This window comes from Oryzias latipes, chromosome 3 (genome assembly GCF_053564925.1).
Source record: "Oryzias latipes strain Hd-rR chromosome 3, Olatipes_Hd-rR_3.1".
Taxonomy (NCBI): domain Eukaryota; kingdom Metazoa; phylum Chordata; class Actinopteri; order Beloniformes; family Adrianichthyidae; genus Oryzias; species Oryzias latipes.
The window spans coordinates 14319257-14341071 of NC_136239.1; the positions used below are offsets into that span (position 1 = coordinate 14319257).

Below are 21815 nucleotides of genomic sequence, written 5' to 3' on the forward strand. Positions count from 1 at the left end.
GTTTACATAGGTCACGTAATTCCACAATTTTTCACAACAGCAAGACAGTGGAAGAGACACAAGTGATTTTTACAAGCATGTAACAAGCGTGATGAAGGTTAAGGCCACAAATTAGAAGCTGCAAAGGAAATGGGATCAACGTTACCTTTTTGCTTCTCTGTAGGACGGCTGCAGGTGGGTTACCCAGTTTACATCAAGCATCAGGTTCAAGAAGTTGGAAGCTGAAAACAGAGAATCAAGGGGGAAAAAAAAGGTTTTCGATAGAGGTAAAAAAGTGGCTCACATGCAAAAAACGGGAGTGATTTACAAAAAGTTTTAATTTCCCCTATACTAAGCAAATTATTTTATATACAGAAGTTTATGGAGACACATCTCTTCTCGTGGATCTGTCTGCACAATCCTTAAATGTCCACAAGAGACATCAAATCCTCCAACACCATGGTTCCACAAAAATCCACACTAAGGAACCTCAGAGTATGTTTTGAATTGCCACACGATTGAACATCCTTTACAGGAAATCCCAAATAAATAATTGAGAGTCTGTTACATACCTGCTGCACTTATCGGGAGTCTTCATGCAGTTTCATCTGCTGCTCTTCGGATGAAAGAAATCTTTCCGGATTACTGCAGTGTTTTACTCACAGGATTGAAATCCATTCTTCTAGCATAAAAACAGTAAGCAGCCCTTTCTATGCTTGTCAGCTGGAACCACATCCTGTGGAAACTCTAAAGGGATTTATGTGGAGAAATGGGATGAAGAGTAAGGATGCATGCTGGTGATGAATTCTCATTTCTATTTAAGTGACTGAGCAAAGCAGCTTCCATTAGGTTTTCCTTCCCTATACAAGCATGATGTGTCTTCTTTTGGGAGTAAACATTCTGATTCTCCAAATACTTCCATGCATTCATAATTCAACGGCGTTTCTGAGGGAATCTGGTTCTGTTTGTGCTGAAGAAAAACTGTTCTGAGGTTTTTATGGTCCACAGAGCTCAAACTCAACTTTATTCCCATTTCACATATTCATTCTACCATTCATCCAGAAGAAAGAGTTATTGGTGCACAGCAGAATCCTTCTGGAAAGTGTTTGTCATGTTTACCTTATTCTGAATCAGCATTTCTGCAGAACATAGCAATCCTTCACAGAGTTGATATATTCATGGGGTAATTTTTCAGATGGATGCAGAGGAAAAAGTCTGATAAACACACGAAATCATTATTTTTTTACCCTGTAAAGGGAGAATTGACAGAAAACTTTTTGGAATTAAGACACCTTTGATGAAATCCACAAAAAAATAATTGCAATGTCGTGTTTTTTATTAGAAATATAGATTGCATCAATTATGACACATTGGGTCTTTGCTCACAACAACGTTAGTTTAAGATTTTTTGCTAGAAGTGAACTAGACAAATGCCTAGAGCCTGTCTAAATGTCTAAAGAGTAGCGATAAAACATTCAGATTTGATTGATGGAGCATTTTTTTAACAAAGTGTTACAAAGAGAAGTACATTAGAAAGTTCAGAGACTCACATTCCCCCCTACTCAGACCCCATGAATAATAACTAAATCAAATCCAATATTAAACAGATAGAGATGCAATTAGGATTTTGGTAGAAGGAAAGACTTTTATGATCCAGATCACATTTAGGTTTGAACACTAAAAGTAAACCAACTGACTGTGTGTGATGATGATGTCACGCCTGTGGAATGACCGAGTGTGAGACTGAGCGTTCTCCGCGATGATCTCAGTACCATCACTGTGTTCTGTAGGGGAAGGAGACGGTTTTTTTGTTGTTGTTTTTTTATTGAATGCCAGCTTTTGCCAGCATTCATCATTCTCCAGTCTTCCCAACTGAGTCCACAGACCAGCCTGGGAATGAGTGGGACTTCCTGAAGGCTCGCCAGCTTCTTCCTCTTTATCTCTGTGATGCTGCTTCTCCAGCAGACCACTCCAAAAGAGATGACTAGAGCCAGCACTGCTCCTCAGGAATGCCCCCCCCCCTCTCAACCCTTTTTCTTTCTTTTTTTTTATTTCAATCCAGTTTGTCGCCCAGGTACAGAGAATTTGAGAACCTGAGATCCTAATGTTAGGTCTCTACATTTTCACCAGTAAGAGAATCTGAGAGAATCTGCAGAAATGTATCACATCTGTTCAGTTTTTGCAGTATTGATCTGGAAGGGTTTAGTCCACAACACTTAAAGAAAAGGAGAAAACAGCTCATGAGTAGTGCTACATTCACACCACCCTCACAATGTGCGTTTAAGCAAGACCTATCAATGAAAAGTCTATGTAAATGCTCATATATACGTGAAAACTTTCACATTCACATGTAGCAAGTTTTTGAGTCCTTTAACAGCCTCTACGTACAAAATTTGCAGCCATTGAACGCGCATTAAAAGTAAACCAGTTGAACCTTGACCTATCAGGAACTCGAATTTTGTAGTGACATTTGGATGAGTGTCAACTGTTGGAAGTTTGATTTTGGAGAAAATATTCATTGCAGTTTGTGGCAAGAATTCTATGACACCAAGTCTTTCACATATCGGAATAGAGCTGTGAAAGAAAAAGCCTGGAGCGCATTTTCCACAAAGAGCCCAAAAACAGACTTTAAAACTTGACACGAGAGTTTTGAATGCGGAAGCCTGGAACATGCATATAGGCATTTACTTGGGGTGGATTCAGACTGGAAAATTCGTTGGTCTGGCAGATTGGTGGTGATATGCTCTGTGTGTGTGTCATAGTTTTTTTTCTTCTGAAAGTCTCAGTTTGAAGAGAAAAACTTTGGAAATGATGTGTGTATGTTTGTGTGTGTTGCTCTGCACATGCAGGGACTTTCTCAGCTGTAGCTACAGCACAACATCCACTTTTGCCTCTTTATTGCTGTTCATTTACATGCATGCGGAGTGATGGCAGATGAAACAGTGAACCTTTGTCGAAAAGCAACCAGCGGTGATCCTCTAATGAATGGCTGTCTCATCCCTGACATCCCTGCTTGCAAGCTTGTGGTTGAAATATTTGGGTGACACAAAAAGAAGAGAGTTAAGGATGGGGGGGGTGGCAACAAACTGATAAAGCTGCTGTGCTGAGCTGCCAGCGGGAGGTCTTTCAGTTGTCTCTAGGAAAGCAGTTGAGAACGGAGGGGGAGCGGGGCGGATTTGTGGCTGCAGAGCTCCGAGTAAACTCTATCTTCTGAAAAACGACAACTATTCTGCCCGATCAAAAAGCTTTATTGAAATGCAAAGCCTTGCTCTTTCTGTGTCTCACAAATACAAGCCAGTGTTTAAAAGCAGAATGCATTACATGCGTCATTACGCTACACAAATTACATGTTTAAACACAAGCCGAGATTCCGCAGAATCACATAATTAGGTCTCATTACTGTCATTGTGAAAAATGAAAAACTAATGTAGCCGGGAAGATTATCGTCGTGAAAGTGCAGCACAAAGGCTCTCTGGGCGATGAGGATTGTCTTTTTCCTGCTAGTTTTCTGCAGATACGAACCCATCTGTTGCACCCTGAACCCCATGAACTACAGCTTCTTTCATGGTGTAACTGTAAAAAAAAAAGAAAAAGAAACGGAGCGGGGGGGGGGGGGGGGGGGGTTGGCAGAAAAATAGATCATCTCAAAATATTTGTTGTTCTACTTGAGAATGTATTTTGTGGACGTTTTTGCTCATGGCTTTTAAAATCTCAATGATTTCATTTCATATAATTGCGCACTCCGATTTATTTTTACTTTGTATGTTGTGCAGAGTTCTTTGCTGTCAATTTCAATAAGGAGAGATCTTTGGAATACTAATAAAAAAAAAAAGATTTATTTGTGATACAACAAAACATGCATGGGTCCTTGGTGGTTAGGTTCCGGGGCCGATGGTGTCCTGCATGCTGGTAGGATGAGCTCAGACCAAAGAGGAAAAAACTCCAGTGCCTAAACACGGATGGTGGCTGAGGGGCAGTCCATGACAAAGCATCGGTCCAAGAGGAGGATGGGGGCGGAGTTCGGCCAGCAAAAGCGTCTATAATTTAAAATAACTTCCCTTTCATGGGATAAATAAAGTCTTATCTAAATAAAGTCTTAATAATACAATATAGATTAATATATATATAATGATATATTATGTATTATATAATGTATATAATATAGAGATTAATGTCCATGGATTTTAAAGCCAAAATATGATTACAGATATAAGTGCAGAAGTTGGTCCATTGGACCAAATAGAGCAGGAGATGGAGAACACAGATTGTTGCAGTAAGGAGCATTTTTGGTGGTGGTAGAGTAATGGTATGGGGAAGAAGGAAAGGAAAAAGTCTATGTAAACACCTGTAAATGTGCTTTTTCTGGCTTCTGGGTTCTAAACTCTTCGGTTCACGTGTTGCTACGCAGGTTTCCATGACCGTTTTCTGGCTCAATGTGCAACACGTGTGTCCAATGGATGCACGCCGACAGTGAAACCAGGTTGAACTTCAACCAATCAAGGACTCAGAGTTGGCAGGGACGTATGGATGACGTCCCTTTTAATTCATGGAAGTGGCAACTGTTTGAAAATTGATCATGAAGGAGAATTTAATAATTGATCAGGTATCAGAATATCAGAATCGAGCCGTGAAAGAAAAAAGTCTGGAGCGAGACTCACAAGATAAAGTAAATTTTGGAGTATTTAGCTGAAAAAAGATTTTCAAATCAGTGGAAATCCAACATCAGTACAATCTGACCAACACTTACAGGACGATAATCTTAACTCCCAATCGGCTGATGGAAGCCTCAAACACTTGGAAGTGGAAAGTAAAGTAAAATTAGGTAGATTACACGGCAGCAGGGAAGTTCCCTGTCTGCAGACACACAAATAGTAAAAGGAGGGGAGGAGTATGCTTATCACTTCATGGCTTCATATGGTCATGGAGGTGTTGCCCGTGCTCCAACTGGTCCTGATATGTGTGTCCATCTGGATTTGGGGTCCAACCAATGAGGTCTGCTCGCTCCTGTCATGCCACTGAACTACTGTAGGTCCTTTTGCTGAGCCGTGGAAAGATACAGAGACTAAACATGGCCCCCAAAAGTCACAACCTCCCATAAAGCTACCCATTGACCAGCATAAGGAGATGGTGGAAGGCTGTTGTTGCTTTGTTAAATCAATATCAATTTTTAAATTACCATTGTGTCTTGTTCCTTCAGACTTGAAATAGTAAACATGCAGAATTCATCACCTATCAGGACCTGGTCCTACGCCCATACTGTTGAAGCATTGGAGATGAACACGTCATTCAGAAATAACTTTATTTGGATTGATTGATGTGAGCAGAATATGTGTCTTCATCTTCAAAAACAGAGAAGTAAATGGTGATTTTTTTCTAGAATTATTCTAATTTTCTGAAGTCTAGTTTTTGTGGGTTTTATGACCTAGAACCCCAATGTATGTAAAAATGAAACTAATACTTGAAATCAATGAAAAGTGGGCTCCGTGTCAAGAACTAGTGGGGTCGGACCCAAAACGCAGGAGACCAGGCATAGAGGTGGAAACTAAGACATTTAAGAAATAAAATGAAACATGACAAAATCACAGTGAACCAAATAGGTGGCAACACAGAGCAGATGACCTGAGAGCAACATTTAAAGATAGAAAAACAATATTCCAAAAAAGGGGTAAAATTCCCGTCCATTTTCATGATGATGATAAATCCTTTATATCCCGACATCTGAATATACTAGATTAGCACTATGCAGTAATAGTCATATTTCCACGAGACACTGTTGTACGAGTATAATTAGGTCATATCTCAAGGCTGCACTCATACAAGTCGAGCACCAACAGCGCAGAAATATTCTGCATTTCATTTGTACAGTGAGACTACAAAGCCGATATTTTTCTAGAGTGTCAGTACTAAGATCTTCTTTCATTCACCTGCTCAGATCCTTTTTTTCTTTACTTCTTTATCACTGTGAGAGATCAACAGTGTTTCTTCCATGTGGAAGTGTGTCTTTGGCTCAGTTTTTTTTATCCCTGAACATAAATTCAAGATCATTCTAAGAAGTCCCAGAATTTTACTGTCAAACTACCAAAAACAGAATAAAAACAACCAAAGTTAACAAGCATTAGTTCTCATAATATATACTATTTCATTTAAAAAAAATCACTGTATGAAATCAAAATAATAATTTTACTATAATACTTTGCCTTTATGAGTACCGGTAGTAAGTTTTTGCTTAATTAGGATTACACTTGGACACATTTAGAAGTGTAACAAATCCTGAACAGGTACGTTTCACCTGTGGCGTCTGCACACCCTCACACAAGGATTGGGCCAGTGCTAACGCTACATTTGGTTTTGTTTAACATCATGTACTCTAAAGCACTTATGTTTCAGAGACAGAATAGTGTGCTTTGGGAAGTGGTGAGAGGTGTTACACAGGAAATTAACTGCTGAGCACTTTCAGTACAAACTAATGCTCGTTTGCTGCTCTATTTAGTAAGCAGGCCAGGAGGATTTGACGTCAAATAAAGCACTGTTGACACAAGAGGGCTCCAGCGGGTTTTGAACTCACGCATCAGTCTGAGGACTTTGCAGGAGGAAGCAACAGGCCTGGTTTTTTACAAATCCTCAATCTCTGTTTTTCTTTTAAATGCTTGAGAAGCTGATGTAAAATGTGTCCAGAGTTGAACTCTTACTCTGTGCAGATTCTTATTTGTCATTTTATCACACGATTCTAGTCTTCAGGTCAAAGTTAATAGAAAACACACACTGGTCAAAATTCATTTTTTTAATAATTTTTTTTTTAAATATTAAATACTCTATACACATGACATTTATCCACATATAAAAGCATGTATTGCATTTTACATTCAAGTTCTGTGGTAGAAACAAGCCATGTAGCCTAATGTATGACGTCAGAAGCCTCCGTTTGCTAGAATCAACAGTGATTGTTGCAGCTTCTCCTCCACACACTAGAAGGAGAATCTGTCACATCACTGTAACTGGGATGCAGCTAGATTTTATGTGAAAAGAATTGAAACGTAAACCTGTAGGGTCCAAGGTCGATATTTCTAAAAGCTCTACGTCCAACAAGATGTGACATTAAAAATAAAGCCCAAACGCTCCTGTGGTTGAAGCTGCAAAGACGACTGACCTACTGACAGCTGGAAAGAACCGTAGGGCTTCGAGTTCATTCTTCTGCCCGCCTTTTCTTTTCCCAAGCTCCAGACGGGGAACCGTCACACTGCTGGTTGTGGGGAGCCGGGAGGGTCGGCGGGGAGGCCGGGGTCATTCCCAACCTCGGCCTCTGGATCAGGGGCCGCAAAAAGGCTTTTGGAAACCCCTAAGAAAAAGTAAAAAATGTAGTTTAGCTTGACTTTTTTCTCGTTTCTGAGGGAATTTTAGACGCCAAAAACCATCAAGATCATTTTTTCCTGGCATCATCGTGTCATTATGATTGTCACAAAAATAAATATAAAAATAATTTAATAGTATTGTTCAAAGTCAAATAAAAAAACAATACTTTTTAAAAATATTAATGTTTGAAATGTGTTAAAAAAACTTATTTCATTCCCTGTTCCCTGTTCTTTCAGCATGTCTGCTGCGTGTTTTTTGCTCGAGTAAAAAAAAGGAGTTTCTACAAAATCTTGCCATTGCTAATTTCTAAGGGATTGCCGTGAAGCCACTGTACCTGCTGGAAGCTGAATGTTCTTATTGTAGCTTGCAGCTGACGACATGGCCTGACCCAGAGCTTGGTTTGTGCCAAGAGGAGCGCTTGGGCTTTTGGCCAGTGTTGCAGAGTGAGGCTTGGATTTGGAGTCCTTGCCTGGTTTGGTCCACTGCAGGCTCTCTCCCACCTGCAGAGCAGCCCCCAATTTCTGAGCCATGTCCATGAGCTGTTGGTGCATCAGAGAAGAGGATTAACAACGAGGAAGGACAAAAAAAACAGAGCCGCTGAAGCAGAACACACCTCAGGATCAAATTCTAAGTTGCTGCTGCTGTCCTGCAGGATGTTGACTTTTCTTTGCATCTCCTGATATTGATCCAGAGCTGCTGTCTTGTCCCCGTGATTATAGAGGAAGATCGCAAAGTTCAAGTTGACCAGGGGGTTGGATCTGTTAGAGATAGATCATAAAGAAAGCTCCCAAACCGCATCAATGATCTGAAAGGATGAAATGGTTACACAACTTCATGTCTAAGGCAAAGTAAACTCACTCATCTAGATTCACAGCTTGCTCATAAGCTCTGGTGGAATTCTCCACGTCCTCCAAGTTAGTCAGAGCCACTAGTGAAGATAAGACAAATGACAAATTGAACACACACTACTCACAAGAAGTTAGAGATATTGTCAAAAACTACTCAGAACATATACACAGTGTTCATGGGGAGGTAGGGCTGGGCAATATAGAATTTTTTATATCACAATATAGTTTTTTTTTTTTTTTAAATATCAGACGATAATATATATTACAATTTATACCATGGTACGGGTGAATACTTGATTCTGATTGGCTGCTGGGTGTGACAACCGTTCCGGTCACATAGCTTACATGTTCTATATCACAGCGCCGGCTTCTTTAAAACAAACTTTAGCTTCATCAACTGAACAAAAACAAGCGGTAAGAGATGAACTTTCTCTCTGAACTGATACCACGGCGGCCCACTTTATTTAACCCACTGTGACGATCAGCATAGATATTGCTTTCCTTTGCTGCTGCGGTCAAGATCAGTGCGTTGTCATGTTACCGTGACAACGCACCGCACCACCTAACAATGGTCCGCTTTTTGAATCTTTTCAATCCTAACCAGAAAAAAATAGTACTAAAAACTGATTGAATATTTATTTATTTTGTAATTGATCATGGTATAAGCGGGACTGGCTGACGAAGTGTGCAGAAATGAAGGCAATTCACGGAAGCAACCGTCCAACGCAAAGCGTCCACAGATTCTACAGTGTGCGTTCATTTTTAATAATGCACACTTCATGAAATCATAACAAAAGAGCCTGAAAACAGTATAATGCTTTTGATTATTGTTATTATATATCACTGACATTAAAGCTGCAGCTCTTTCACAAGGGAAGGGGGCAGGAGGAGTCAGCATATCTGACAGGTCACAGTTTTTGATGTGACAGTGACACCGGCTCTGTAACGCCACAAAGACGCTGCTAGAAAACAGTGGATTCAATTCACAACTATAACAGCTCCACTTCAGGAAGTGGGAGTGTCTCTTATGGTTTGGCCAACAATGAGCCGTGACCTGAACCCCATAGAGAACATCTGGGACCAGCTGAAGCAGAGACTGGATGATCGTACCCCCACCCCCAAATGACCTGCAGAACTGAATGTAGCACGTGTGGAAGAGTGGAACGCCTCAGAACAACATCATGAGGCTGGTGAGGAGCAGGAGACGTCGCTGTTAATGCGGCAAATGGTGGAGCTAGCTGCTATTGACGGGGTCAATATATTATTTGGAGCCATCTTTATTTTTGGCTTCATTTTGGGGTAATAAATTATGTTTCTTCTGACTCATTATTAGGAATATCGAAGAAAACTTTTACATATTTCGTTTGAAAATCATATCAAATAGGGATATTATTTACAAGTGTTTTTCCTAACGTATTGCGATGAATGTTCCTGTCCTTAAGAAGGAGTAGGTCTGCCATCAGGTGTACCTGCCAACAACATGTAGAGCTCCCCCATCCGTGGGTTCAGGCTGATGGCTGCACTCAGGAAGTGGAAGGCTGAGGCGTACTGCTGCATGGTCAGGTGGACCAGACCCAGGTTGTACAAGACTTTCCAGTCAAAAGGAGATAAGTAGTTAGCGCGCTTCAGACAGCTGATCGCCTGGGGGTTTTAAAGCAAAAAAAGAAATGAAATAAAAAACTGTCAGTCATGGGTGAGAGAGGGAATCCTCTGAAGGGTCAAATAATCTCAGGTACAAAGTCGTAAAGGTGGAATTAGAATGCAAAGAAATTCTTCTGGAGAGGAGCAAATGCAAAAAAAAAAAGTGTCATTGAGTTATTTTATCATCATTTGTATTCATTGTGTGTCCATAGAAGATTTTATTCTTTGTAATTAAACTCCTCGCTATAAATATGTAAATTTGTCATTTAAGGAGACAAATAAACATGTTTGAAGACAAATGAAATTGAGACTATGACGTACTGTCCTCTGAAAACATTAGAGAACAAAAATAAAAAACCCTTTTTCCCAAAGCTTATCACCAGACTGAACAGCAATCCTCTACATCTGATCTTCAGCTCACTATTTCCAGATGAGGACAACCACAGTGCTGAATGTTTTTTACTTTTCAAATGTATAAACTGTACATGAGGTCAGACACCTTTGGGCTGCAGTCCTCCGTGTGACACGGTGTGAGGTCCAACCCAAATCACACAGGACTAATGACTCAGGCAAATATTTGTAAAGCTCTACTATAGCTACAACCATAAATCCCTGTACTAATGTTCCCGTGCCAAATAGAAGCCATAGTTAACACGGCCATGAGGACAGGATAAACACAAATGTGTCACACACAGAGGCCTGCTTCAGAACAAGACAAACGCAGCAAAGAGTGAGCTTGAAATCCTGGTGGTTGGAGGTTCTGCTCACACTGTACACTTAAGAATGGCAGCTTTATTGCTGAAAAGCACGGACAATAAAAAGAAACTGAAATTCTTTTTATTTTTACATTTAAACTGTTAGATTAAGGATAAGAGGCAACAGTGAACCATTTTGACTGTAATTACACTGTGATGATCTGATCTTTAGCTCCTGTTTGTAAGCTGCCCAGCTTCACAAGTAATTGGGCAACATCATGCCTTAAAGGAACATGCACACCCTTTTCAATCCCACCATGAAAACTCCAGCTGAAAACCTGAAAAATTAACAAAAAATGACATGAAAGTATCTAATTTAAAAAGAAAAAAAGCTGCCTCTGGCCGAAGTCTTCCTGTTTTGCGCAGAGTAGAGCTGCTCAAAGAGGCTCCGTGTGCTCTGCTGCCAACTAGCGGTCGGAGGGTGAAGTGGACGACAAGAGTCAGACGCTGAACGACGCTCAGAAATAATTAAATAAATCTCGCCCTGACAGCATTTTGTAACGATATAAGTATCGCCAAATGAACTATCGCGATATATTGCCGAATCGATTCTTTCTAACACCCCTAGTCCGACGCCATATTGGCCACAAACATTATGCAGAGTTGACTTGGAGTGATAGAAACTATGGTTAGTTCCTGTTAAAGTCCCACACCGCTCATCTTTTGATCTATTGTAAAAGTGCTTCCAGTGGTCTTTTAGTTATGATTATGCCGTTTTTAGGCTAAATCAAAACAACCTGTGGTGTTTTCTCGAACATAGTTTCTGCAGAGCAGCAGGAGTTCATTAGAAATTTACCTCAGAGTTATGGGCGGAACTGCTGATGTGGAGCAAGCCCGCCCTCGGTTCTCATTAACCATAACTGAGCTCTCTGTTTACACTCTCTCCCACCAGCTTACAGCTCCTCACACCCCCCCCAATCTAACATTACCAGTCCAACAAAAATGGTGATAAATATTGCAGCTATCCAGCTGTACAGTTTGGATCCACATTCCAGCTCAGACAAGGAAAACAAAGACGCATATGGATCTTTTTGTCTGCAGGTAGATGTGTCAGAATAGAGCAGAGCAGGGAGCTTGTGGCCCGCCCAGCATATTTTCTACATCACAAACACGTTTCATCAAACAGCATTTTTTTGTCTACTCCAGGTTGATTACTTGAAGTAAGAAAAACTCAGAAATATAAATGTAAGCTTCATTTTCTTTAAATACGTCCTCCATCATCAGAGAAATGCCACAAGAACATGTTAAAAACACCATTTTCATTCAAGTGTCAGAAAGCAGATGGTGGAAAATTAAGTGAGGAAAAAACAACAGACTATAGTTCCACCGGGGAGCTGCTGCCTCTGCTGACTGCAACAGGAGAAAGCTATGGCCTCCAACAACTCATTGCACAGACGGCATGTATGTGGCTCTGCAGCAGCAGTGGCTTAGAGGATCAGCTCAGATTGTCTCAGTTTTCAGTGTTTACAGTAAAAAAAAAATGGAACTGGCCTCATTAGAAATAATTCACCTGTTGTTTATCACAGACTTTGACACAGACCAAGCATTTTTTTTCAGGTCGCAATGGATGATCCCTGATTGAAAGACTGTGTTCACCCGCACTCATTGCCCTCAGACCAAAACACCAACTTGTTAAAGTTTCAATCAGGGTAATGTAAACTGCATGGAAGAGGCTCCGAAGCAGCTGCGCTCCAGACTCCTGTCGGCCATCAGGTCATTGTCTGAGTAAATATCAGGTACTGACACATGTGGCTGCACAGCACTCTGGGTAGGATTAGGATTTCAGCAGCTCAGTAAATATGGTTTATTAATGAAATATTTTGGTGCAACGACTTCATCTATTAAAGGCATGTCCAAAGTCCGGCCAAATGTGGCCCTCGTTCAAGTTTCTGCCAGCCCACAGGCTTCTGTCATATGACATATAACAACAATATGTGGCCTCCAGCCCTTTCTAAGAACCATAATTTCCTGATTGTGATTGGCCAAATAATTTTGTAAATCTGTGGCGGGAGTCTGTGGATCCTTGACCTTCAGAGCCGTAAAACGAGAACACATTTATTTGTTCTCTGATCAAAACCACAGGGGTTTGTATTCCTGAATAAGATTTGTGTTATTTTCCTGTTCACATGACTTAAATTTAGAAGTTTAATATGAGCGAGTAAAGGTAAATAATATTTAACAGTTAACGTTGGCCAAAGGTTTTTTCCAGTTGGACTTTTCCTGTATTTTTAGTCTTTAAATATGAAATTCACTGTAATTTTGGTAAACTTTTCGATACAGTTCTGTTTATTGTGAAGAAATGAAAAGCATCCCATAGCAAAGACATTTCATGAAATACTTCATTTGTATGTAATGTTATTACAAACATTTTCACCTGATCAAATCTAGGCCTCTATAAAAAGTTTGGACACCCCTGAACTATTACCGTGGATTTTTTTTTATTGTTATTATGATCTTAGAATTAAAAAAAAAGCTTTTAATATATCCCTGCTCTGTACAAACTTACACCCACGGTCTTCAAAAAAAATTTGTCAGTTTTTAGTCAGACTCAAACTGGGCTTAAAAAATGTAAAAATATTTATATCTAGTGGCACCTTTACTTTCTTGTCTCTGCAGAATTAAATCAATTTACAAATCACTAACTAACCCAGCTTCGTTTTTAGCCGAAGTATTCAGTGAGTGGTTCCATTTTTAAAGAAATGCGTCCAACATGATGATGCCTATACAACTGTGCTTCTGTTGACTGAAACATGTATTATCTACCTTGATGAGGACCTTGGCTTCAGCGGCTTATTTTCTATCATTTGCATATAAATGAGAGTGAGACGCCCTGATCTGTGTGCTGGTCTGGTTTTTTTAATCTTTTCCTATCACTCACAGCTACGTATTTCTTTTTCCCAAAGAAACACATGCCAATGTTGTTCCACAGAGGAGGGCTCTCCGGCACGGCGCAGGCCGCCACTCTGTACTTGTTCATGGCCACGTCGAAGTCCCCGTGGGTCTGCATCATGCTGCCTGCAGCCAGGATGGCCTGAGAAGAAACAGCAAGAGGGGAATTTGTTGAGGCTCTGAGAGAAATCCCAAAGCACATGTTACAGTCCTTCCTACCTTATAGTTGTTGGGGTCAAATGTGAGGGCGTTTCCAAGATGTTCGAATGCTTTCTGATACTTTCTAAGCTAATGAGGTAATCAAACAAAAGGTCACATTAGTCTAGAGTTTCCTTTTTGAATCTGCAAGGAAAGAAAATTCCACCAACCTGCAGATACAGCAGGCCCAGAGTGGATAGATGCTCAGTATTTTCTGGAGAGAATCTGAAGGAAAGAGAAACAGAGAGAGTTCCCTTAACCCTCATGGAGTGGGTAATTACACTTAATGCCTGCACTTATTTGCACAAACCTGCACTGCCTTACTCAGAAAATCTGACAGGTTTTGAATCAATTGTTGAATTTTAATTATAACTTCAGCAAAGAAAAATAAAACGGTTTAGAGGAGGCAGATCTGCATTAAAATGAGACTCAGTGGTAAGTCTCATTAAAAGCGGCAAAAGAATTAGGGCATTTGATTAATTCATTTACCCCCCCAAGAGAGGAGATGTTATGAGCCCTATTACAGAGCCTGATGTCTTTTTCTTTCTTTTCTTTTTCTATGACCTTGCGTTCTGTTCAAAGACCCACTCTGAAGAAAATTGGGCTTCTGGTGTTTTGAACATGTTCTTCTCGCATTTTTTGATGATGATGGACAAACATGAAGAACATTAAATGCATTTCTGAGGATCCCTTTTTTCAAATCGTTGCAAAGCAGGAGCAGACAAAAATATGTCCGTAAATAAAGATCGTTTTTGTTACATAGAGACTAGAGCGGATGGGTCACTCCACTCTGATGCATCCACTTGCAGACTCTGTTCATGCACGTTTTTTCCTCTTCTGAGCCCGTCTGCTCTGCAGAAACTATGTCTTAGAAAACGACACAGGTTTTTCTAATTTAGCATGTTTTTGGAACGCCCATCTCATGCCCAGTGTGTCTGTAGCTTGAGAATCACAGATCCCGAACCCAAAAGTTTGTTTCAGTTCCACACCGTAACCTCCACTGATGTCATGGAACAGCTTGTTAGTGATCAGTGGTGAAACTTCACTTACTCCACTGCTCTCTTAAACACTTCAATGGCCTTGTCGGTTTCTCCAGCCACCAAGTGAACCTTTCCGAGCATCATGAAAGTCTTGTCATGTTTGTTTATCTGGAGAGCTGTGTTCAGATGTTCTTCAGCCTGACATGAGACAGAAGATGAAAATCATCAGGCCCCTCCAGGCATCTGCTTCCATTTGTAGTGCACAGCGCCCAGCAGACTTACATTCTTGAAGTCTTTGATGAAGAAGAAGCACACGCCCAGATTATGACTGATCTCCTGGAGGGAGAAAATGCATAGTAGCACATTCAACGAGGTCTGTAGTTGGCTGCTGGTCCGATAAAATTATGTTTAAAAAAACAGGTTTGTATGTGTGATTAAATGTCACATGCAGGGGTGTGTTTTTTGTTTTCTAAGCCTTTTTCAGATATCTTAGATGAAACATGTTTAGAGGCATGACGACATGCACTGTTCCATGAATCATTTTCACTTGGACATGCTGGGGGGCAGATTTGCAGGCTCTGAGTGAGGGGTCATATCTCCATGTGTGTTCCACGCCAGGACCAGAGAAAACAGAAACCCCAGTCTTTCATTTACCCAGTCTTTGTCGCAAAGTCGAGCCGCTTCATGGTACACTTCAATCGCAGCTTTGTGCTTTCCCAGAAGAAATCTACGAGAAGAACAAACAAATAATAACCGTGAAAAATGTAACCGCTCCATTCAGATGCACAACAGCCTTCCTGATGCAAAACAGTCCATCAGTTTTCCTTTCTGGTTGTAGAATAGGTGACTGATTGCTGTTTTAATGGCCGCATTATTAGCTAATAACGGTTTGTGTGCTGCTGCAGCCACACTCACAGGGATCGAGCCACCTGCTTGAGGTTGTCTGTGCTGCTGGGATTAAGGATGGCGCAGCTCTGCAAAAGCTCCAGGGACTCCTGGATTCTGCCCTCGAGGCGCAAGATCAGTGCTGGCAAAAAAATGAGTGACACAAAAGAGGATATTTGGGACAAATAAGTAACATTGAAATTAAGAAGCACAGGATGGGAACAGAGAGGAAGTTAAATGTGTCGAGCTTCCCAGGTATCAAGCATGAAAGCATTGACTGTTTATGAGTGGACTGAGCAAGTGTGATGTCATCCAGGTCCATACTATATGGACATCTGCTATATGGACATCGCCCATGTTGGAGCCAGATGTGGTCAATAAGCAGTGATTAGTCCAAATCAGTCTGAGCCAACATTTCTATGGCAACCACTCTTGCCAATCAGGAGTGAGCTTGTTGAAAGGCCGCATCCGTACCATTTGAAAGTTGCCTTCATGAAATCTGCCAATCAAATGTCCTAAACAGTTAGACCACATGCTTTTATTGAAGCATCTGATTGGCTAGTCTCTAACTTGAATGATTTGCAATCCAGAAAATTTATCATGAAAAAAAAAGTGGATGAACAAGAACATGTTACAAAGATGTGAGAGCAAAAATAATTATTCTGATGAATAGAATGACCGAGTAAGAGCCGTTAATTTCTCTATAGAAGTCTCTTGGATAGTGGCTTTTAAGAGCCATCAAGTACAGTACTTCCTGTTTGGAACATGAGGGGGGAGGAGTCACTCAGTCCACCTCTCGTACACAGTCAATGCATGAAACATGTTGAAGAGGGAATAAAACCAATGGCTGACCTTGGACATAAATGGCGTATTCACACATTCCATTTGTCTCCTGCAGCTGGTTTTTGATGATTACCTACAAAAAGAGAAAACCTCACTTTAACTGCAAAAAAACAGGGATTAGAAAAACACAGGGAGTGAAGAACTAACTTAAATAAGATGAGGATAAAGTTACATAACATTTAAGAAGAAAACAAAAAAGCATTTATTGCAAAAGAAAAAAAAAGAAGACTTCACCCTTGCAACCATTCCTATCATTTGTGATACATACAGGCGTGTCTGAGACCTTTATCTCATTAGCATGATCCAAACCTCCCTTAAAAACCCACTGTATATAGAAAACTTGGTCTGTTTTCTGCCCTGTAGTGCATCATCATTCCACTAGGGGCAGTATAAGACCTTTTCCTTCTCTTTTTTAAATGCCTGCTTCCATTAAAAAAAAGAAAAACACACATTTGCAGGGAGAAGTGTAGCTACATTTCAAAAGTTTACAGTAAGAATAACCCAGTTACTGGTATTCATTTTTAACTGACTACTCCGTGTATTGAAATAATGCTACATTTGTTAATAATTAATTCTTTAAAATTCAGTCACACCATGTTAAAAATGTGTGAGCCATCTTTGAGACAGCAGGGGCTTTTTTCCTGAACATTCATGTCAATATTTTTACAACTTAAACTAACCTTTTTGTGAGCAAAAACGTATCAAATCCCCCAACGTGCCGAAATTGATGCTATTTATATCTTATAAAAAAACAATATTGCAAACATCTTTTTGTAGATTTCTTCAAAGGGTTTTAAAATAAACATCTTAATTCTGAAGAATTTGAGTTTTCTGTCAATTCTTTGATGTATCGTGCTTTATGGGGTTATGGACTAGAAAAAATGAAGACATCTTTTAACATCATAGATAAATACTGACTTCAAGTCCTACATAATGTTACGTCTGTTATTTTTTTTCCTCTCACAAAATGCTGAAACCCCCCAAAAATACGGCAACACAGACCAGAATGGTTTTTATTCATGCGGAGCTTTGTGATAATGGCAGCTCTATAAAGGCGTCTCTCAGCGTTTCCCGTCACTTTTTCACTCGGAAGGCTTTTATTGTGTGAACAGATGTGTGCATCAAGCTCAAAGCCGTTTCATTTCAAACTATTGTGCGCAAAAGTCAGGAGACTGAAGACACTTTACCTTACAGGTCTCATAGTCTTTGCGGATATAGTGCTGGTGGATGAGCCAGTTTCTCCGCTCCACGATGGGAAGTTCTGGAGCTGCGGGAGCAAATAATCGAAAACCTTTTTTTTTCTGTTGTGTTTTTAGAACATTTTGTTGTCAGGGATTGGTTGCCACTTATCTGACAGCAAACAGGTGTAAGACTGCGGGTCAAAATCCACAGAATTCAATTCAAACCAAACAAATCGCAAATATTTGCTCATTAACTTCTGCTCATGAGCAAGCGCTCTGATTTGTGCCTGAGCTGCTCTTTGATTGAGAGCTGAATGAATAATCCAGAGAGCTCATTACCTCTGCAGTCACCTGTAAGTCTGTCATGTGACAGGTGACATAGATGTTTCCACTTAAACTAAAAATCCCAGAGCTTCAGTCCTAATCAATTCCCTGCAAAGACTGCAAATGCCACCTTGTAAGCAAATTGTACTACATCCGCTGCTTTTTTCCCCCCCTTCCCTCCTGCTCGTCTCTCTTTTTAACATCTGACTTAGCAGGTTGAGATGTTCTTCCAGTTGCCAGGGCAACAATGTGTCTGAGAAGTCAGGCGCTTGTGACAGAAAAGACAGGAGAGCGGGAGGATGAAGGAATGAGCAGCACAATACGAAGCTTAAGAAAAGGGGTTAGGCAACCTCAAGAACTGAATCTCAACCCTCCAACCCTCCTTTCCCAGCGGACCACGGCGTTTCATCTCCCCACAGAAAGCAAATGTCATTTCAATTGAAGCAACTTTGCTTCAGGTAATCCCGTTTCCTTCCAACTACTACCTTTTACTCCGGGGTTCACAACAAGGTTCAGAAAAAGGAGGAGCTCGCTCCTGACAAGAGGAGACATGGAAAAATAAAGACACCAATTCAGACTCAAACCCCTTTGTGTTCTTATGTGTCAACTTTTGAGCAGAACTCTCTGGTCTGCTGCTGAAACTGGAGCCTACTCCAGATGCTCCAGAGAAATCCTCCACTTGAGCATGAAACTGCATGTGCTTCATACAGATCTGCAAACGGGGAAGAGTCCAAATCGGCTTTCTCCCTGCTGAGACGGCAATAATATTCTTGTCTGCAGGATTCAGCTGCGATGCTCCAGCTTCGGCACGCACAAAAGCACACAGCCGATTTGGAAAAGAGCGCTGGAATGCATCGCTGATGGAAAGGAGCGGAGAACAGCCCAGCGTGACGTCCACCAAATATAGTTGTCGGGACGAATTTCCTCCCAAACGCAGAAGAGTTCTGCTATTGTTGCGTTTCATCCGGCTAAAGCCGACTCTGCTTCGCTCGCCGAGTGTTTCAGTGGCGTTTTAAGTTTTAAAAGAGGATAAGGGCAAAGAAGACACATGCTGAGATCAAAGGACACATGGGGAGATCATAATGAAGAAAAAAAGTGATGACAATTATTCTAGAAGTTTTTCTCCCCAAAAAACTTCAAAAACTCCTTGTCACTGCTCATTATCCTCCCTCTAGGCTGCTAAGATTTGGTATTTGAGCAAAAATTAGCATCTAAATCTGCAGAAGATCTAACTGCATCTGCATGAAATCTATCGAGAATGCACTTGTGCACATCATATGAAGCATTGCTTGAACCACACGCACACGTTATCAATGTTAATTAAAAAAAAAAAGAACAAAACCATAGCTGTTTTTAAATAATGGAGGGGAAAAAGTATAAAAAGCTTCATTCTATAGGAAAGTGAGTCTTCTTGGTTTCCACCTGTAAAAGGATGACTGGAAGGAAGTTACAATACCACGGCAAATAATGGAATGACCCACTTTCAAAGAGAAGTGACTAATAGAAATAAATGCATTAAAAAGGCTGTGAAAGCTTCATTTAAATGATGTATTAAGGAGTGAACAGACTCAGACTGAAGTTAGGATGAAAACCATTCTGAAAGTTTAACATAAGTGGGATGAGGGTGACACCTACAGGCCAATCAGTGCCAAGCACCTCTACAAAAAAAAACAAAACACTGAAATTAGACCTAAAAGGAAGAAACAGTGTTTACCATGAAATGACAAAAGCTAAATATGTTTGTAGACGATCATACCTTTAGGTGCTCGACGTTTCTTGGCTTCACCAGATGCTGAGAGCTACAAATGATTAAAAAAAAAAATACATTCTGAACTGAATTCTGTTAACATTTTCATATTCAGCAAGACTAACAGGTTCTTTACAGATCTCAAAGTATTTTTTTTTAAAAGGTGATCCTTATGCAACAAAAGACAACATGTTCTGTGTGATTTAGCTCACATCAAAGTTTAAAACATCCAAATGTGTCTGAAGCTCATAAGTGAAAAAAACTAAAAAGTTATGGGAAATAATCCACACAGCTGTCTTTGATCAGAGACTGAGCTCTAAACAAAAACTTTTCAGTTTGCTTAATTCATCAATACAGATGTGCAGCTCACAATATGTCTGTATACAAGTCTGTTTACACCAATGTTTTATTCTTTCTAATAAATCTAAAACGGAACCAAAAAGTTAGTTGATTGTTTGACGTTCAGTGAAACAAAGCAAACAATAATGATCATAATAAGAAGAAAGTCTTTAGTTTCTTAAGCAATCCTTTGAAAAAAAAATGTGATTGTGTTAAAAAGCTATGAAGTTCTAGACTTGTGCATCCATTCAAAGTGGGACGACACAGATTCTTTTTAAAACAGTTCATTTCAGTCCTCCGAATATTCAGTGTTATGTAAATATATATGTCACTGACTAAAAAACTAACATGTCTTTGTTATTCTATTTTTCAACAGACTTCTTATAACTTTGACACAAGAAAACAGTTTGAGCTTTTAGCTTTTGAGTGGAGATCATCTAAACAGAACATCTACAGCAGGTTGTGTGTAAGATTATGCAACTGTATTGTGAAATGAATAAACTATATTTCTATGCTCAAGTAGTTTCTTCTAATCGCACTGAGTCGAAACCACAGGCTGTTAAACAAAAAGATCTTAAGAAGTTTCACTCCAGAAGAAAAAAAAAAACAATAGATGTGAGCATGTGCAGTTGTTTGCTTTAAGTAGAAACATCCATGTTCGCGGGTTGTCATGGCCTCTTCTGTAGTGAAATGTTGACGGCCCGTCCAGAACTAATGAGGGGAGAGGGAATAGTGATGGAGCCCCTCAGATGGTTTCTAAGTTCAGAACAGGCGGGCTGAAAAACGCTGCTCTGTGGCGCAAAATCACCGCAGTGTCGGTTTATGTAGTTTGTAAACCCGCCTGAACCCGGGGATTCGTTTACTGTGGCTGTACTCAGAAGTTGTTTAGCTCTAATCCACGACTTAGCTGCGACTTATCGGCTAGCAAGGCAGCTAATAACAAACGTTCTGAAAAGCCGTAGAACGGTGAATGTGTTCCAACAATGCGGCGGACTAAGAAACAATGTTGTTACATTGTCAAAACAGTCTGGTGGCAAGTTGATGTCTACAGTGGCAAAAGAGAACACAGAATTTTGCACTCACCTCAGCAGGTTTCTCCTCATCCGCCATCTTGGGATCTACGGAAGAAGCCGTTGCCCTGGTAACAACAGCTGCCCTCGTGGGCCATCTTCTTCTGGTTTTGGGTGGGTCTTTAGCGGCTTAGGTCCCACGTGACGAGATAATTGAGATTTGCGTTTTTTGTAAGATAAAACGGGTCAGTTAACAAAAGTAAAAAAATTATGAATTAAAAAAAGTGACATTGGATTTAAAAGCCGTTTTGTTTTTTAATCCATTGGCCACTGCTACCTAAATGAATGAAAACAAAGAAAAACAAATCACGTTAAAAGGCCATAAAAACAAGCTCTTTGGGTCCCACTGGTCAAAAAATAAATAAAATAAAAACTTACATTTCCGAAAGGTATAATTTATTACAATAAAGGAGTAGGCCTAAGACCTAGCCTATGTTGAGATAAAATTCTCCCTAAAAAATTATGTAAAATGGAAACCGATCAGAATAATAAGTAAAATAGTAGAAGCCATTAAAAAAAAATCTTTTTGGACCCAGTTTGTTTTTCTTTGTTTACTACATACTTTTTGCCTGATTTGCAATCACCATTTGTTACTTTGAGGAAACGTAACGGTAATTTTACCCCATTTCAATAAATAATTCTCTTTGAATCCTTTACTCTAAATTAAAGCTGGTTTTAGATTTGTCAAAATCTTGAACATGATATATAATCAAAACTGAATATCTCCACCCTTATCAATGTATGCTTTGTGTAGGTTAAGACCTGTACATATCCAATAAAAATGTA

At 40.0% G+C, this 21815-nt stretch overlaps 1 protein-coding gene across 3 annotated transcripts; it reads right to left on the reverse strand.

Moving 5' to 3' along the window:
- Positions 1–6745: 6745 nt before the first annotated feature.
- On the reverse strand, positions 6746–21184 carry bbs4 (Bardet-Biedl syndrome 4). Of its 3 annotated transcripts, XM_078944232.1 has the most exons (17): positions 21043–21112; positions 19630–19672; positions 19509–19531; positions 17556–17635; positions 16378–16441; positions 15556–15667; positions 15295–15367; positions 14923–14976; positions 14711–14838; positions 13831–13885; positions 13682–13750; positions 13452–13604; positions 9647–9818; positions 8188–8257; positions 7943–8087; positions 7664–7868; positions 6746–7315 (listed from the first exon to the last, which is right to left on the reverse strand). In XM_078944232.1, the coding sequence occupies exons 5-17, from the start codon at positions 16403–16405 to the stop codon at positions 7212–7214; spliced, it is 1368 nt and encodes a 455-aa protein (XP_078800358.1). In that variant the 5' UTR covers positions 16406–16441; positions 17556–17635; positions 19509–19531; positions 19630–19672; positions 21043–21112; the 3' UTR covers positions 6746–7211. The 3 variants fall into 3 exon arrangements, with proteins under 3 accessions (XP_078800358.1, XP_004066917.1, XP_078800357.1); XM_004066869.4 differs by lacking the exon at positions 19509–19531 and having other exon boundaries at positions 21043–21184; XM_078944231.1 differs by lacking the exons at positions 17556–17635; positions 19509–19531 and having other exon boundaries at positions 21043–21182.
- Positions 21185–21815: the final 631 nt, after the last annotated feature.

Bases quoted from the DNA above. Each gene is read 5' to 3' on its own strand.
- bbs4 (XM_004066869.4), bottom strand. From the start codon at position 21,069: ATGGCGGATGAGGAGAAACCTGCTGAG. The intron at 16,442-17,555 runs GTAAAGTGTCTT...CTCTTTTTGTAG, and splicing joins AAGACTATGAGACCTGTAAG to GTAATCATCAAAAACCAGCT. The intron at 7,316-7,663 runs GTACAGTGGCTT...ACTTTTTCTTAG, and splicing joins GAACATTCAGCTTCCAGCAG to GGGTTTCCAAAAGCCTTTTT.